This window comes from Serinus canaria, chromosome 1A, assembly GCF_022539315.1.
Source record: "Serinus canaria isolate serCan28SL12 chromosome 1A, serCan2020, whole genome shotgun sequence".
Taxonomy (NCBI): Eukaryota; Metazoa; Chordata; class Aves; order Passeriformes; family Fringillidae; genus Serinus; species Serinus canaria.
Genome location: NC_066314.1, coordinates 8,173,223 through 8,190,944, shown reverse-complemented (window position 1 = coordinate 8,190,944; position 17,722 = coordinate 8,173,223). Strand labels below are relative to the sequence as shown.

At 41.8% G+C, this 17,722-nt stretch overlaps 1 protein-coding gene across 4 annotated transcripts in view; it reads right to left on the bottom strand.

Moving 5' to 3' along the window:
• Positions 1 to 1,899: 1,899 nt before the first annotated feature.
• The window catches only part of SEMA3D (semaphorin 3D), a 131,132-nt gene continuing 115,309 nt past the window's right edge, over positions 1,900 to 17,722 (bottom strand). For all 4 annotated transcript variants that reach the window (XM_009086870.4, XM_030238347.2, XM_030238346.2 and 1 more), the window contains 4 exons: positions 17,383 to 17,540; positions 15,300 to 15,364; positions 12,986 to 13,125; positions 1,900 to 3,351 (listed from right to left, as the gene is read on the bottom strand). In XM_009086870.4, coding sequence (XP_009085118.2) covers positions 2,938 to 3,351; positions 12,986 to 13,125; positions 15,300 to 15,364; positions 17,383 to 17,540 — 777 coding nt within the window. In that variant the 3' untranslated portion in view covers positions 1,900 to 2,937. The remainder of the gene's footprint in view (positions 3,352 to 12,985; positions 13,126 to 15,299; positions 15,365 to 17,382; positions 17,541 to 17,722) is intronic.

Below are 17,722 nucleotides of genomic sequence, written 5' to 3'. Positions count from 1 at the left end.
CTCATTCCTGGGTCTCAAGGTCCTGTGGATTCCTTGCTTGTGCATTACCTGCACAGTATGAAGTGTGCTACCCCTGCAAGCAACAGCATTCATCTAACCCAGTGTATCAAACCACAGACTTTTATCTATGTGGGATTATTAAATACGTTCCCCGGGGCGGCATGAACCCAATGCAACACACTGGTTTGGAGGATATTGAATTTATTTCCCATGATGGAAGAGGTCTTATATCTCAATTGGGGTTTTATGCTACCACTGTACCCCAGACTGATGAGGTCATTTCTTTAAGAATCGTATTGCAAGAACATTTGAAAGAAAAGAAATGAAAGTAGATTTTAAGAGCAATAACAGTTTAATTCAACCATTTAAAATCTAATGTTCCCAGTACTGAGACCCTTACCCCATATTTCTACTAAAGTCAGTTTGGGGGGGTTTCAGTTGTAGAATACAAACCCCCAATCATATCCAAACATTATTCAGATGATTTAGTTTTCATGGAGGAGAAAAAATATGAAAAAAGACCCTGCTTTGCTTTTTTAGGATGTAGGCAAACGTGATGAGAGTTGTCAATTGAAGTACCATGTCACCACTGATGAGAGGAGTGGATCCTTTGCCAGTGCCTGTGAATGCAGCCCACCTGCCATTCCACAGCCTTGGTGTGGTTCCACTCATTTCCTTAATGCCCAAGCCAGAGAAATGGGACTTTGTGGACTGATAAAAATCTAATAAGGAATAACCAGGCAGGTTCTGTATGGTGACAGCATAATCTTCCAGCCAAGAATATTAAGTATCCCTGTGCTTTATTTGTAGTAGTTTAATACCCCCCCATACCTTCCCTAAGTAGTCTTAATTGGCCTTAAAATCAAGGTACCCAAATTGATGAGCCTCTTGTGAAATGCCTGGTCTACATTATTTTGTAGCAAAAATGCCAAAAAGTTCTCTGCATGTTCTCAAAGTACTGTACGACTGGTTAGTATCTTCAGCATCAGTCTTTCTGCTGATTAAAGGTCCTGTGCTAAGAAATTCCCTCCTCCCCACAGATGTATTTTATAATATTTAGCACTCAGTGCTTTACACTATCAAAGCATTGTATGCATGCTATCTAATATCTCCTAATTAACTCATAGATCTCCTATTAAAACAGCATCTAAAATTAATGACATATGGTATCGCTGGCTTTTGTACAACACATGCAAACGCAGCTTTCGGGTTTTACAAGAAACGTGGGTAAGCTGAGATTCCTTCCTGAAATCTGACAAACACTTTGCCATATCCGACTTTCAACAGAGAGGAAATGAACAACGATGCAAATTGGACCTTCACAATTTTAGATCTGAGACTGAATGCGCACACAAACACCAGCATGGGCGAGGGCTCCAGAGCCAACAGTTTTGGTCCCTTAATGAGGTGCACATCAATTGCACGCGTTTCCCACAGACTTTGCTCTCAAGATCTGTAGAATGCATGAGAAACAAGTAAAGTCTGTCATTTTGGTATCCATCAAAGCTGTCTTCCATGTGAGGAAGTGGCTAATTTGTCATTTCACACTCAAAAAGGCGTGAAAGGCAAAACGGAGGGAGGTTTGATGGAACAGAGGAGAGGGGGGCTGTGACTCAGTCATCAGAGGAGACAGTGGGCCTGATTTTGAGCTTGTGTTTGTTGCTGCATATCAGGAATAAAATCAAACTGAATAATACTGGTGTAAAACAGACAAGGATGAGGCCAGTATTTCTTGTTTACGTGTAAAAATTTACATTACTAAACCCAAAATATAAACCAGGGAGCAAGGAACACTTTACAAATGAAATTATGGTATACAGCAAATTTCTAACTTACAAGTTTTATTTACACGTGGACATCTCTTAATTAATTATAATAAAAGTATTAATTCCAACAATGCAAATTTTCAACTTAAAAATACATAAGACCTTTGAGAAAAAATCCCAAAGAATACACACATCTGAGGAATGTCAGCTCCGTGTCAAGAGCACTGGTCTCAGCCACTACATACTTCCCTCATCGTCTTTCATTTTAGCCTTGTTGTTGTCTTTTAATTTTCTTTTCCTCTGCATAAAACAAAGCCAGCAAAGGGCCAGAGAAACAGCCAGAGTTGAACCTTTAGAGGCATAGAAGAGGTGCAGGCAAGAGTCCCATTATTTGTTAATAGGATTTGTGCACATACCTCCCATGGACCACTTAGGAAATTTACTCCCAAACATCTTGGTGGCAATTTCAATTACAGTCAGCATTTCATTTCAGCAGATGGACTGAAAACTGGTGGCTACTCAAACACTAACAAGTAACACTCGATAATTCCCCACTCTAAAACCATGATTATGCTTTCTCTTTTTTATGGGCAGAATGAATGCTGTCCCTAAGCCAAAACTTAATTTGATTTTTTGCTGTGCCTCTCTGTGCTAGCAAACCCCACCCGTGTGCCTGTATACAGGCCCAGTGGGTAAATTAGGGGTATTTTTGCAGATCTGTCACACATTTCTACCATGCTTCTTATTCAGAAAGATGCCAAAGAACTGGAAGTACATCTGCCTTCCCCTGAAATGTAGCCACCTCTGGGGTGGAATGTGGCAGCAAATGTTAATATGGGAACACAAACACTAAACCCTATGTGAAAATTACAAAGGAAGTAAAGAACACAGCTCACGCAGTCTAAGGCTACCCAGAAATTAGCTAAAAGTGTACACTTTTTTTTTTTAATGGATGCATTTGAAATGATTGCCTGGTTTGCAGCACTCCAATAAGGAACATCTCATTTGGCATTGAATCCCACTGTACATTCTCACACAGATTAACAGTGATGGTAAATTTTCTGATTTCAAGAAGAAGCAGTACTAACTCATAGGCAAGATGCACAAAACCAGAACACAGTATTTTTTTTTCTAAACTGAAAATGTCCTTTCTTTAAATAGCATTTACAAACTACGTCGATGGTGGCCTGGCTGGCTCGTGGTGCCTTCGGTTTCGCTTTTTTTTCATCTCCTGCACATGCTTCCACTTGGCACCACCTTTGTTCCGCTGCCGCCGCTTCTCCCGGTGCCACATCTGTTCACAGTACTCATCCAGGCTAAAGCTGGGGCTGCTGACGAGCTGGATGTAGTCCTTGTACCTCAGCCGGGACTCCGTCAGCAAATCCCTCACCCGGCCCTCCTCGTCCTCAGTCTTCTGAGTGCTCTCCATCTGTCCGTTCTCGATGACGTTTAAATTCAGCTTCACGATGGTGTGCACAAAGGTGTGCTCCTGGGCTTTGCAGAAATAGGCTCCCGCATCCCTCCTCTGCAAGCTGCGGATCAGCAGCCCGTGCTCCGTTTTAATGATCCTTTCATCAGCCTTCAGCTGTGGGGTTGGACAAGAAAAGAGCACAGGAGGTGAGTCTCATAGTCCAAATGAGATGGGTGTCAATGCTGTGCTGAGGTGGAGGCATGGCCTGGTTGGCACATGGCGTGTCCCATCCCTATGGTGCAGCTAGGACAGGAACCAGCAGTTCCGTTAAGGCCTGAGTCCTGTTCCTAACTGCAGCATCTGGATCATGGACACTCAGCATGCAGTAGCAAAAGACACATGCTGTACAGCTGACAGGACAGACAGCAGCACTCAGCACAGCACAGTGCAGTGAGTGAGGCTGCATTCTCCGAGGAAGGGGAGCTACTTACTGCCACAAATCCCATCATTCTTTTAACTGCTCTTTTTGAGTTATCTGTAATACACCTAAAACACCAGAGTGCTAGCAGTGCTGAGGCCCTGTTATGATGAATATGAATACTACTACTGATCTTTACAGTGAAATATTGTGCTTCTGATCTTCTTCAACCAAGTTTTACAAAAGGAAATTGATGCTGGCTTTGACTCACTGAGATGTGATTAAAAGCAGGCAATAAGGCTGGACGGATACAACAAAGTACAGCACTTTTATTGCTAAGATCTGTGTAGAATAACTTAGAGAAAAATAAGAATTTAAGAAAACCAAAACCCCAAACAAAGAATAAGCTTGCAAGTGGGAGCTGAAGTCTAGAAATATTTTAAAAATGCAGGGCCTCACATGTTAAAAGTAAAGTGTACCTTAGACTAGTAACACTGTCAGGTAAGTTATGTGTCTGGTAACCTGAAGATTATTTCTAAACCAACCTAAATCAAAAAATAGCTCCCCACCTCAAAAAAAAAAAAAAAAAAAAAAAAAAAAAAAAAAAAAAAACAAAAAAAAAAAACCCCAACCAAAAGACCCAAAAAACTAAACCCAAACCAAACCAATAAACAGGATGGGGCACTGGGTACCTAAGTATTTTTGCATCTGGGAAACATAGAGGGTAAGTGATTTGCCAAAGACCATATAAAGATTAGTAGCAGAGGTGGGAGTAGGAAGCAGAGCCCTAACTCCCGACATCTAGTACCAGCATTTCCTTTGAAAATGATGCCGGTTTGTCCCAGGCTGTTCCCTCCCAGGCGTGCTGTGTTCTGCTGCCACACAGAGGCTGCAGCACAGCTGGCACCCACAGACCTGGACTGCTGCTGGAGGCAGCCTCAGCTCAGCTGGTGGCATCGCTGCCAAGGGGGAAAACTTCAGCTCAAGTTGGCTAGTGGATTTCAGAAGGGGGGCTGGGGGTGGAAAGAACCAACAGAAAATCTGCAAAATTTCCCAGAGTGCACATCTGACCCTCCAGCAAACTTCAGAGGGTGAAGATCAGGGAGGCATAAAGATGACTAAATTAGATTTATTCACAGCGGGTAAGCTACACACTGTTTCTTTATGTAAAAAATCTGCACACGATTCCCTCTGCTACTCCATGGGAAAAAATTTATACATACATATGATTCTCCATCTGTTATGATTCTAACTCACTAGTACTTTATCATAATAGAGTCTCTTGGAGCAAAGAGATGGATGAGATAACCTTATAGGGCTTTCAGCTTTACCCTTTTCTAAGTTTCTATGACAATGACTTTGAAATCATTAAAAAAGCTTTAGAGACCATATTGAGATCACCAGAAAAAACAATACACATGAATATAACACAACCAGAGACAGAGATTTTGGTTTCCTACTGCTTCAGCTTTAACAGTCTTCAGTAACATATGCATTAGACAGGTATGTAGGAAAGTCATATGGATGGATGGATATAGGCCTGTGTACTGCCACAGACAGGGGAGCAGTAGACACAAGAAATAAGATGCTACAAAAGCAGGTCAGATTTTGTAGCTCTGGTTGCCTGTTTCTCTGGCCAAGTATTTTTTGGCTCCCGGCCCCAGTTGTTGGTGTTGGGAGCTTTAGTTTCACTGTTTGTAAACTGTATATAAGCATATCTACTCAGTACCCGGAGGGTGAAATGATACAGATTTCAGGAAATTCCTGGAAAATCGATTGCCCTGACAACAGGTGCTACATGAGCACAAGCTACTTCTGATTTACCACACTGAGTCTAAACCAGATAAATTATGGTTGAGCCACATGCACAGAAGATAACAGGGAGACAAACTAGAAAAGGCTGCTCTTTTGCAGAACCCACAGCACAGGGCACTAGTCAGTGAGTGAGTGACACTTCACTTCAAGTAAATGCTCCTTTTTTACAGTAAAAACAGGAGCACAAAATTTACAAAAGAATCCACAAATAAGGAGCTGTATGAAGAAATATGTCTAGGACATGTGTTTCCTTGTGGTGCTGTGCTCCACAGAGAGCAGCAGGAGCAGGGGCCAGGTGGAAGTGCTTGGAGGCCTGGCTTTTGCAAGACAACAAGGAAATCCCTTTCTTCTGCCCAGGCTTCATGTCAACATGAAGATCCACGTTTGCAAAATTTTGGGAGAAGCCTGGGAAGAAGAAGCTAACTTCCAGACATTTGGGTTTCATAAGGCACTGTGCAAAGACCAAGTTCCCACATTGCCTGAGTGAAAACAGGACTGATGTCTTTGAGCTTGGGGCTTGATGCAATCGCAGCAGTAGCATCTGCCTGCCGGTGGCTCTGCCAGTATTGTAGTCTAGAGCCTCTTGACAGCTGTGCACCTCCCACACTTGGAAGGGCTCCAGCTGGCTCTTTGGGCTGGCTAGGTGCCAGTCCAAAGTGCCCTCTCTAGGGCTTTGCCTCTTTTCAGTGAAAGAAAGGCAGAATAATGGCAGATCTAGACTTGAAAAGATCACTGGACCCCCAGGTCCAGCACCCCACTGCTCATAACCATTTGTGTAACAGCCATCACTTTTTAGTCATAAATGTGTTAACTGATGGAGCTGTCCCCTGCTCTGCCTTGGGACACCGCAGAGAAAGGTAAAAGTCTAAATTGGCTATGTCCCTTAATCCCAGCCCATCATGACTCCTGCTTTTAATGAAGCAGTGCTCCTACACAGTGTCCTGTGTTAACCTTGGACACTGATTTAGGGTGACTGTCACCTCCTCCTCTGTGACTTCATTGTTCATTCCTTTCCTATCCTCTGGCAGGATAAAATTATGGCTCCGATTTCACACATATTGAGCAACACTTCATTACTGCTTTCCCCCCTCACTTCTCTTTTTTGGTATCCTGTTTATGTTGTTTTACCCATAGGTTCAGAACTCCTCCTGTCTTTCCTCTCTGCTTTCCTCCCCACAGGGCTCTGGAGTTTCATAAACACCTGGCATTTCATTACTTGGTAGTAGATCTTTAACCTTTCACTTGAATGTTTAATGTGGTCTTTGGTTCCTGACCTATAGATGTAAAATGTATTTTATTAAATTCTGAGGAAAGTGAAAAGATTACTTAGATAAAAGAAATTTTGTTTTGTTCAACTGTGGATTCACTGTTTCACCCCCCACCAAGTCAAAATCAGTAACTCTTCCAAAATATTTCTTAATAGGATTTAGCAATTAAGAAGTACACAGGCTTAAATTCACAAAAGCTTGCTGACATGTCCTTAAATTTGAGCATACAATAAAACTTTAACACGAAAGACAGCTTTGTTCCAAAGGAAACAACTTAAATCACTCAAAGTGAAGCAACTGATTACCAATTGCTTTCTTTTCTTAGTGAACTAGGAACAGATTTTTGATGAGACTGTAACAACAAATTGTATTTTCATCTTTCATGATAAGCATAAAACATAAGTTTTACAAAACTTACATTAACAGAATTATGGCACATGCCATAGATTCTGGCAATGTATGACAAAGGAGAAAGAACTCCATGCAAATCTAACACTTGATTTTCACAACCTGAATTTAACAACAAAGAAAAAAAATATTGACAATAATGATGGCAAATCTTTAAACAATCAGTAAGTTGGAAAACAATCAAGGATTTGAAAGTGCTGTGGCACCAGGTTAGGTCAATGCTTTTTGTCCTTTGCTAATGATGTGTCTAGATAGCTCCCTCTTTACAAATAATTCACATGTCAGCTCTTTCACAGTTAAAACACTGCACCTGTCTGGGAGAAGAAAGTGGCTTCAAAGCCTGCCTTTCCTCATTAATCAACATGTGAAAAAATGTTAGAGGTAAAGCTGGACTAATCATGGGTTAGTGCAACCCCTGAACAAATTGAGAGAGGGAGAAAAGAAAATGAGGAACATTTGCAGAGAATTCACATTCATCTTCGTTTTTCTATTGTTTTCTTCATCCTCATCATTTGACTGGAAATAAAGATCACTCTAGGGTTTTTCTGACATTATTGTTACACATGACTGTTTCTCTTGTACGGGAAAATAATAATTTAGCTACAACACAGCTGTACAGTAAATTTTTTTTAAAACATCTTTTTTTTACTTCACCAACAGCCTCAGGGAAAATAAAGAATGTGCTGCTGGTAAAATGGCATAATGGACACGCATGATTCCTATTAGTTTCAAGGTGAAGTTTACTTCTTACTCTGAGAATAAATTGTAAACTCCTCCATTCCTGTTACTTCTCCAATATATCCAAATTAAATCAGAAATGTCACTCAGTACAGAGTTACCTCTCCTCTTTCCCAATGAAACTGTCAAAAATATTAGTCTTACTTGAGACATTCAAGGTATTAGAAGAAAAAAAACCACAATGAATTATACAGTAAAATAAAAGAATGAAAGCATGAGAACTAAACAGTCCTTAGGCTGCAGAATTAATCTCTTTATTTCTTTTTCCCAACTCTCTTGACCTTCTTTCTCATTGACCTAAAGATTCAAACACAGAATTACACTCCCCTGACAGAAGGAACTACTGGAAATTCAGTCCTTGCTGTGCGCCCTCTGCCTGACTCAGCCATCACTTTTGGATTTCAGGGCTGGCACTGAATCTGTGGCTTTTTTTCTTATGATTCTGCTAGACCAGATGTTTGTAACAAAGTTGCCATCATGATGCAAAATCCTCCAGATGCAAAAAGATACTGAAACTTATCTCTTGGATTAATTGAAAAAAATGCCTAAAATGTGGAATGAAACAATATCTCCCGCTGTGATGGGGGAGCTAGGTCACAACATTGTGCCTTGCAATATGTCCTGCCCAAAAGTGGGTCCAGCTCTTCTATCTACCAAAATATCAGATGGTCCTTAAGTTTGGTCCACCAGGAAAACACAGTCTGAGCTGTGAGACAGGAATGTGGAAAGGGCGAGAACTGCTGAAGGAGAAACTGGAATACCCTCAGGCATTTTGGTGGATTTATTTTCACCACCAGGTATAAGCAGAGCAGAAAGAAGAAAGTTAAAAATATTCTGCACCTATTTTGTCACTTTAGACCATATGACTTGCTCTGTCCCCTGCTGCTGAGGTGGCAGCTTGGCAGATCTGGAGCCACAGGGGACTGAGGGTGAAGTGCAGCCCAAAGCAGAGGGGCTGAAGCTTTTCAGAGCAATGAGGCACCAGAACTAATGCCTTTGTAGGGGGCCACGCCATTTGCTTTTTGCAGTCCTGACACTTGTTATGTACATAAAATAACACAGGACTTTTTTTGAGAAATAACCAGTATCTGTTTAAAGCTTCAGGGAGCTTCAGCAGTCCAAGACACTACGAACAGATGACGTCCCCAGAGTTTTTTATGAACTCCAGGCACTGAAACACTCTCCGTCATCCCACTGACTAACGCTGCACGCACAGGAACAAACATGATCAATTGCGTGAGCAACACTAACCACAAAAGCACTAGATATTTGACTCCTGACCTTAAAACAGCCCAAAACTACAGGGAAATGTACTCCCACTGGCAGCAAAATGACCTGGTGACAGCTTCTGTATCACAGGAGATCCTGTCCCTCCCCGCAGGTTGCTCTGCCTGGAAGTCACATTCTGAACCATGACCTTAAGGGTGAAATGTCGGGGACATCCTGCTGGGCCAAATGCTTCCCATCTACTCTGGATTTTGCCCTTTCCCTTCCCTCAGGAAGCTGCAGTGCATGTCTGGGACAGTGCAAAGCCATCTCTTTGTAAAGCCAAGTTTAAAGACTTGCTAAGACATTACAGCTCCAGCCCTGGAACTAAAAGTCCGTAACCTAAGTTCCAGGTGCGTGGAGTCATTTGCAAAGCATGGTATCGTCATCACAATAAGTTACACTGCTAAGACATGCACCAGAAGAATGCACAGTGTTATTTGAGAAATCTGCTGCAGGAAGGGAGACAGAAAGAGCAGAAAATATAATTGCAATGGGAAAAGTTATAGTAGTGCATTGGCTGAGCAAAGATCAAGCTATACATTAAATATGACCTCAGTGTTTCTGTCACATATGGTATTTTTGTCAAACTGAAGTACTTTGAAAAGAAAGTCAATTACTCTGCTCTTCAGATTTTCTAGGAAGGTCTCCAATCAGGTTTTTATACTGATGAACTCATTTTCACTGGTAAGTCAAGTTAGAAAACCTGGAAACCTCAATTTTTGGATCTGCAAATTATTAAGGGATTAACATTTTAACCATTTCACCCTTATTCCATCAAATAGGAGAAATGATTGTTCAGCATCTCTACAGACCTGGTCAATCATTTAGGGATCCATAAATGAAATTAGGAATTTGATGTCCTGCATTTGAAAACATGTAATTTCTACATGAATATAGTTATCTTAAAAAGCAAACAAAAAGTTTCTTTTTTTTGTTTTTTCTAGAAATGATGTCCACCAATTTAATACATGCAAACAGAGTTTGTTCAGGAGTTCAGTTTTGTAGGATCCTGAAACTAAGCTGGGTCAAAATACTATAAATTGCTATTATTAGAATTTTCTGGCAAGCTTCAAACAGAACTAATATCTATACACTGTGTTTAAGTGACCTGATCCTCTAACCATCAATGTATGTATACACATTTCTATAGGCTACTATCTTCAGACTGAAAAAAACCAAGCAACCAAAAACGCCCCCAAAACCCCAACCAAAAAAACCCCCAAATCACCCCAAGAGCTGAGTTTTACCAAAACCAGATCACAGAGGCACTGCTGTGGATTAAGGCACAACGTGTGACAAAAAGCTCTTTGCCTACTTTCAACATTCATATTGTAGAAAATTTGTGCAGATTATTCCTTCAAATTTTCTACTAAATTTTCCTCAGAGGTTAATCCAGCCTTTTAGGAAAGATTTACTTTTCTCATGCAAACAGATGTCAGACTGTTTCCACAGAGCAAGCCCAGTAAACATCGCTGTTAATGTACAAAGATGAATTCTGTGTGCTTGCTGAGGCTTCTAATGCCACCACACATGTGCACACATTCCCTAAATCCCTCCCAACGTGCACATCCTTGGAATGCTGGCAGTCCTGCTATGTTGGACATCACCAGGCCTGGGTAAGGGGCATTTGGATCAGAACAAAGAGGAGGGGCCAAGCCACTGCCACAACAAACTTCCTGGAAATACAATGTGTATCAAGAAAGAGTATAGCATTTATTAAGGCTATGCTATACATATTAGCATGCTGTAAATTTGCTCAGAAGTTGGTTTGACCTGCAGTTTGTTCTATGATCAAACAAGAAAGACAGCTCGATCTTGGTTCCATGACCTTCAGAGGCCTAGCTGAACCTGTGATTTATGAGAAAATCAACTGATAATATCTTTTTCCTTAAATTGACACAGATAAAGACTCAAAAGCAGCCCTTCAAAAGAGGCTTTTAAGTCTTGAAAGTGTAATCTCTTATGATATAGAAATATTACATTCTTCACAGGGAACTGGCTCCTTTATGCAAAGTTTATAGTTCATGGTATAGCTGCAATACATTCTTTTTAAAAAGACTGAGTCTTCTGAAAACTTGACTTCTCATTCATAAAAAAAAGAAAGCCACATAAAACGAAGGAAAAACAACAAGAACAAACACCCCCTCTCCCCCTGGCCCCCAAGTCAGAAACCTGTTAACTATCTGCTTAAATTTACTTTAAAATTAAATACATGATAATAATTAAGAAAGTACTTTACTTGTTTCCCTTATCAAATATGTGAGTGCATTTACAAACTGCTGCCTTAGGAAAGGTGAGCACATAGTCTGCTGTACAGGAGAGTAAAGGTAACTCCATTTCAGTAAAATGAATGACTGTAGGTCTTTAAATGCCAATACACTTCTATTTGGGTGTGCACTTCAGCCTCCTGTGGCTGAGAGTGTTCTTGGCCATTTGATCAGAAGGCTTTTTTTATTTCCACATACAGGCTGTAATGGGGCTTACAGGCAGTATTTCAAAGTAGAAATCTCTTTCTTTTGGTGCTAATGCACCTGTCTAAAAGTTAATTACACTTTTTTTCCCCCGGCAGAGGAAAAAAGTTTTGCCAATCCCAAACGTGTAAGAGAAGGGGAATAAATTAAAAGTACTGGAGTGTTACAGTCAATATACAGCCTTTTATGTTTTTGTCTTATCTGGTAGAAGATCCCCCAACTCTGGCTTTCTGGGCCAAGACATAACTGGGGGTGCAACTCTGGGGTGAGTACCATGAGTCACATCTCACCCAGAGGTGATTCCCTCCCAGACACCTGCCCTGGCCTGCAACTCCCCAGCCTCTGGAATGGACCAGCACGTCCTCTGCACTCAGGAAGTCTCATAGGATGAATTATCACTGAGGGTGGAACACCAGTTGTATGTTTGATAGTTCCTGTCATTTAAACTAGTTTTTGTCTTGGATGAACATCTAACAGAAAACCATATCTAGCACCTGGGACCAGATCCTTTGAAAGGGCAGCTCATTTCCCTTCTCCTTCCCTGTTGCCATGGCTGCCATCACAGCAGGACTTGGCCTCAGACACAAAATCACTCATGTAAGAGAAAGGCTATGAAAACTCCCGAGGTTTGAAACTCACTCACAAACCCAGTCCAAACCAGTCCCAGTACATTGACCTTTTAGTCATGTTGGAGAGCCCTTCTGTCACTAGCTCAGAGAGGAACCATCAGGAAATTGTGCAGGGGGTTTGCAGCAACCTGGAGGCTTCTCCAGAGCTCCTCCATCAGTGAGGACAGCAAAGCTCCCAAAGGAATTAAGGGCCATCACAAATCCCACTGCTTTCTACACCAGATGCAAGGAGCAATCCTTAACCTGAATTCTCTAAATGCCATTTAAGGAAAAATCTCAGACTCCACTAACAAGAAAAAAAGCAAATAAAAATCCTTTTAACCACAGACCATTCCTCCTCTGGGGAGAGATGGAGAGAAGCAGCAAACCATACATGCAATTCTTAGCTACACTGCTCAACATGGTAAGGGAAAGCAATCAGCCACTAAATAGAGCTGAGACTTTAGTGAAACATAAGGTTTTGAACATACTTTCACCTACAGAAGCAGATGCATTAATTATTGGACAAAACAGCTTTGACTTTTTAATCACTTAGCTATATTATCTCTCTTTTTATTTTTTTAATAGGATGGGCAGGTTAAGTCAAAATAAATATCAAAATCTGCTTATGATAGAGTGCAAACGGCTTCTCTCTTCCCCACTGCATGCCCCAAATGGTGATAGCAGAATGCTATGTGATACCTGAGGTGAGGCAGGGAAAAGTAAAACATCAACTAGCCCCAGTAACTCCTGCCTCTCAATGCTCAGCTGAATTCTCTGTGGAGGAAACCTGCCTTGATGATTATAACTTACCTCTTCTCGATGTTCTTCTCCAGAGCGTTGAACATACCACCTAATAGAGGCTTGCTGGGACTTAGGAGTACATTCCAGAAAAGTGGAATTAAATTCAATGCCAAAAATCACCTTTTCATCAGCAGTTTCATGACTAATGCCTGGAAAGCAAACATGGTACAGGAGATTAACCCTGACCTGCTTTTTAAAGCAATGGGAAAACAGCCTGATTCAGAACAGATGCTATAAGAGTGAGTGAATTATAAAAACGCAAAAGGAAACTTAACTTTTAGCTTAAACTATAACTATGAGGATTTAGAGGCGGCTGCTAACCTTCCTTCAGTGCAACTGGTTTTTAAGGAGGTCAATAAAATCTGTATCATGAGCTTGCTCCATTTTAAACTTGGGGCTTTCACCTATGAGGAATTTAAAAGCTGACCTGTATTTTTCCTTTAAGTAATGCAACTACTAAACTTGAGCTAAACCTGTTAAGTTAGATTGTATGGTCTGGTTTGTTCACCCAAAGGAGTCACAGAGCTAGAGTAAACTGAGGTTTGCTTCCCTTCAGTGTAATTTGAAATGCCCTGTAGTATGTTTCAGAACAAACACTGAAGGAGCCATGAGGGGATCTGAAATCCTTTCTTGGTCTTTAAATCTGAGCAAGTAATTTCTAATCTCTACATCTTCATTTTTTCTTCTAGTCTGTCTTATCTGTGCCTTATCTACCTTAGCAAGAGACTAAAGCTGTTTCTTATGCCCTGTGAATAACAGAAAGGAAGGTGAAAACAGTGGTGTCTCCTGAATCAAAAGTTAGCTCCACATCATAATTAAAACAATTTTGGATCATGCTTTCAATATAACAAATACCTGTATGAGATCTATAGAAGTTCAAGCTCTCTGCACCATTTCCCTGTGCCACTAAGATTTAGGTAGAGCCAAACAACTTCATTCAGCCAACAAAGTCTCTGGGAGAGCAGTGGATTTAAATAAGTTTGGGGACCATAATACTACTGATTATCACAAATGGCCTAAATAACCCAAGAGCCTGGAGTGACAAAGGTCAGCTTCATGGGTTTATGGCACACAGGAGTCACTCCTAGGTGGATGAAATTGCTATTTGGTGGCACCATGTCAGAGTATTAATACCAATTTTTGTGCTACAAGACTGTAGATTTGTCTAATAAAGCTAACTCTTCCAGTATCTCTTTATTCTTCCAGGAAAATGTGACACTGTCAGCCTTTCTGCTAGGGTTTCTATAACCCTGAGCTTTGCACAGTCTCAGATATCAGTGTTTGGAGAGTCGTGGCAAGCAGCAAGCAAGGAAATTCTGGCCCTTGGGATGAACAGGAGTTTTGTCGTTGACTTTGATGGAAATGAGATCCTACCCTGACTTTTAAACTATGTCTGCAAGCACACATGTACAGTCAGAGCCCTCTAGACCGTGCAACAGACTTGAGGCTTTGATCCCATGGCAAGCAGCTCTGATTTCTGCACTGCCTCCCACTGAGGTCTGCAGCAGGGACCCAGCACCGCAGCCGCACGGAATAACCGGAGATCAATGGGAAGGGATGGCTTGTCCCAAAGCCAGTGTTCAACGTGGTGATACAATCAATACTGTTTTGTCTGGATTGTTCACTTTAATAAGCAGCTAGAAGAACCCCAGACAAAGGCAAGCTCGGGTTTGAATGCTATTCATTTATTTTATGCTGCCACAGAGATTGCTGTGTAACCGCAGGGTTTCACACTGACAGTGCTCACTGAGAGAGAAGGGCTGCAGATGCCAGAGGAGCAGCCAGACCCTCTGGCATCTGAAAAGAGGGTGTGGGAAAGGGAGGGGGAAGCAGGCAGGGGGAAGGGGGGTCTTGTTAATAACAGGAGTATTTAAGTAGCTGTGGGAAGGGGAAGGGGCTGGTTTGGCAGCTACAGCTCAGCCTTTGGACCAGTGTCAAGTGGCAGACAGAGAGATGGCATGTTCCCCACCCAACCCTGCAAGCTTCCTTGCGGGATTTGCTGCCCTGTTTCTGGATGGAACATCTTGCACACCCCATTAGCTACTTTCAGGGATGTGTGTGATGCTCTGGTGTCAGGGTCATACCTCCCTGCTTGGTGTGAGTGCTGGGGAGGGCTGCCCATAAGGGATGCAAGGGTGACATCCCATGCTGGCTGTCCCTCACCAGCTCCAGCTCAAAATTTAACTGTGTGAGGGCTAATGGATATGAAGTGTGGCAAGGGCAACCGTTCTGTTGAGCTCAGCAAGTTTTTGGAGACAGAGACTGTCACAGCAAAATCTGCTGCCTAAGCAACAAAAGAGCAAGAAAGGTGAAAAATACTCACTGTCTTCCACATCCCAGCACTGTGCAACTGGGTCTCCATACTTGACATCCTGCCTTCTGGCTCGCCTATGGGAAGAGCATGCAAACTTGTAACACTTCAGACATAATTGCTGGAATGCAACAACAAAATACAGAGGAGCTCAGCAGATGTGGACTTGCATTGCTCCCATCCTACTGCTGACAATTACAGTCTTAACTGAAACCAGTCTCACCCTCAAAGCAGCATGTGGCCCAGAGAGATTTGTATAACTGACATCAAGAGAAGAGCCTGTGATTTGGGAAAACCACTGGGAGGGAAAAGGGGAAAAACAAGGGAAAAATATCTGCCTAAAATAAAGCGTGTGTAAAGCAGTGACAGAAAGAGTGTCTGAACTTGCTTTAGGAGCACAGGTCTAATGGTGGGGTGGACTGTGTTGCAGATACCTAAAATCATTTCATGTTGTAGATCATGAAAAAGACCTGAAGTTTAACAGGTGATATTCAAAATTAAGCTCAGTATTAGCCCAAGGTAATACTGACTAATAAAGCAATTATTAAAATGAAGAGAGAAGAGCATGTATTTTAGTTTGTTAAAAAACAATTGACAAATCTTGTTATCTTTCATCTTAATGGACAGAAAAAACATAAGGCAATGGTCTGAGATGATTTACTAACTTGCCCACCAAACTCTGGGTGTGTTACACGAACTCACCGTGATTTACTGTTATTTCAGTGTAATAGCACTAAAAGAAGAGTAAACTCTTTCTCTGTGTATGCCTGCATTTATTTCACAAGAGCTATGGAAAAAATGGCAACTTTTTCAATTTTTCAGTAGAAGAATTGGAGACCCAGGAAAGAACTAGTCTTTCCTCACAGCAGCAGCAGCGGGACCTCCCATGTGCAGAGCATGGCCTCGAAGGAAAGCAGGTTGCTAAGGCTGATCTGTTCACTGAGCAAAAGCTATAGACATGTTGGAAGCACAGCCTTCAGCACAGAAGGAAAACATTCAAGTAACTGATCTGCTGCAGGATTCCCAGGGCCAGTCACCCATCCTTTGTTTTGAGACACAGACTTTTAGCCTTCCCTCCAAGCTGCACATCTGTTAAAAAGCACGGACCATCGATCTCCGTGTCCCAGCCCACCCCAGACTTCAGCAAGCCTCATGTGTCACTAACTTTGCAGTGAGCCTGAACACTTGCTTTTCTCCTTTCTTTTATGCTTCTCTGAATTTAGTTTGCTTTGGCTATGAGGGAGAACCCATAAAATTTCTTGACACCATGACATGATAACTTATGAGTCATTAACTTCAATGGCTCCGGACCCAGCCCTGTGACCCCTAAGGTAGAAAGTGTCAGAGCCTGAGCTCTAACTGCAACCCCACTGCAAGAATTACTGTCAGGAGGACTTTGTCCAAAGCAGAATAAAGAGGCTGTGAAGAACTCTGGTTCCAGCTAAATCAGCCAAAAACTTCAGGAGACACATCCAGCAGCTGAGGCACTGCACTGCTAGACCCTACAGTGTGCTCTCCCTCCATCCAGATACAAGGTGTTGTCCTAGCTGGTGGGTACAGAAAATTCAGATGAAGCTTCTTTCACTGTGGACAGACTGCTGCCAATGTGGTCAAATCATGGTACTTAAATCTCTGTCTCCCTCTCATGGCTAGACCACAAATACAATTGTTGGGTTAGGTCAGGGAATTAAATATATTTTATTATTGACCACTCTGGGATGCTATGTTAAACTCTGCTTTCTAACTACTCTGAAAAAGTCAGAAGCTTAAGAGGGGCTCTTGCCTCTCGGGCAGAGTTAGCCACAACCTGGACCTCCATCTGAGCATTTTGTGACTTGAAGCATTCAGCATAAAAAAGGAAAGTGATGGATTTATGATCTTAGCTGCCATAGCCAAGTTACTGTCACACACACACTTAAACAAAGCTATGTTGTCTTCACAGCTCTTCGAGCAGAAATGTGAAACATGGCCAGAGTATGATCACATTTTAAGGCAAATGATATGCTAAGTAAAAAGGCAACAAGTTATGAATTGGAACATCTAAAATTCTTGCAAGCAGCAAGATCTTTTACAGCACATCGTGGGGTTTTTTTACCTTTTAGAAGTGGGGGCATATCTGGAACAAGAGTTTCCATCCCAGGCACAGTATGGGTCTCTGGCAAGGCAGCAGTCTGCACAAGCCTTCCCATACGTGTGACATCTGTGCAGAGAGAGCTGAACCAATCCATCCCTGGAACCAATGTACAATTGTTGCTGCAAATCAGGCAAAGCAAATTAATTAGAAGTGTTCTCCAAGTAGCCAGGGTAAAAAGTTCCCTTCTTCAGTGCCACAGTTGCAGACTTTTAACCTTATCCCAGATTTTGTAAAACAACAAAAAAATTCCTCCTTTAGTGTGAAATGTTTCTCAGGGCTCAGTGTGAATTGGCCAGTGCCC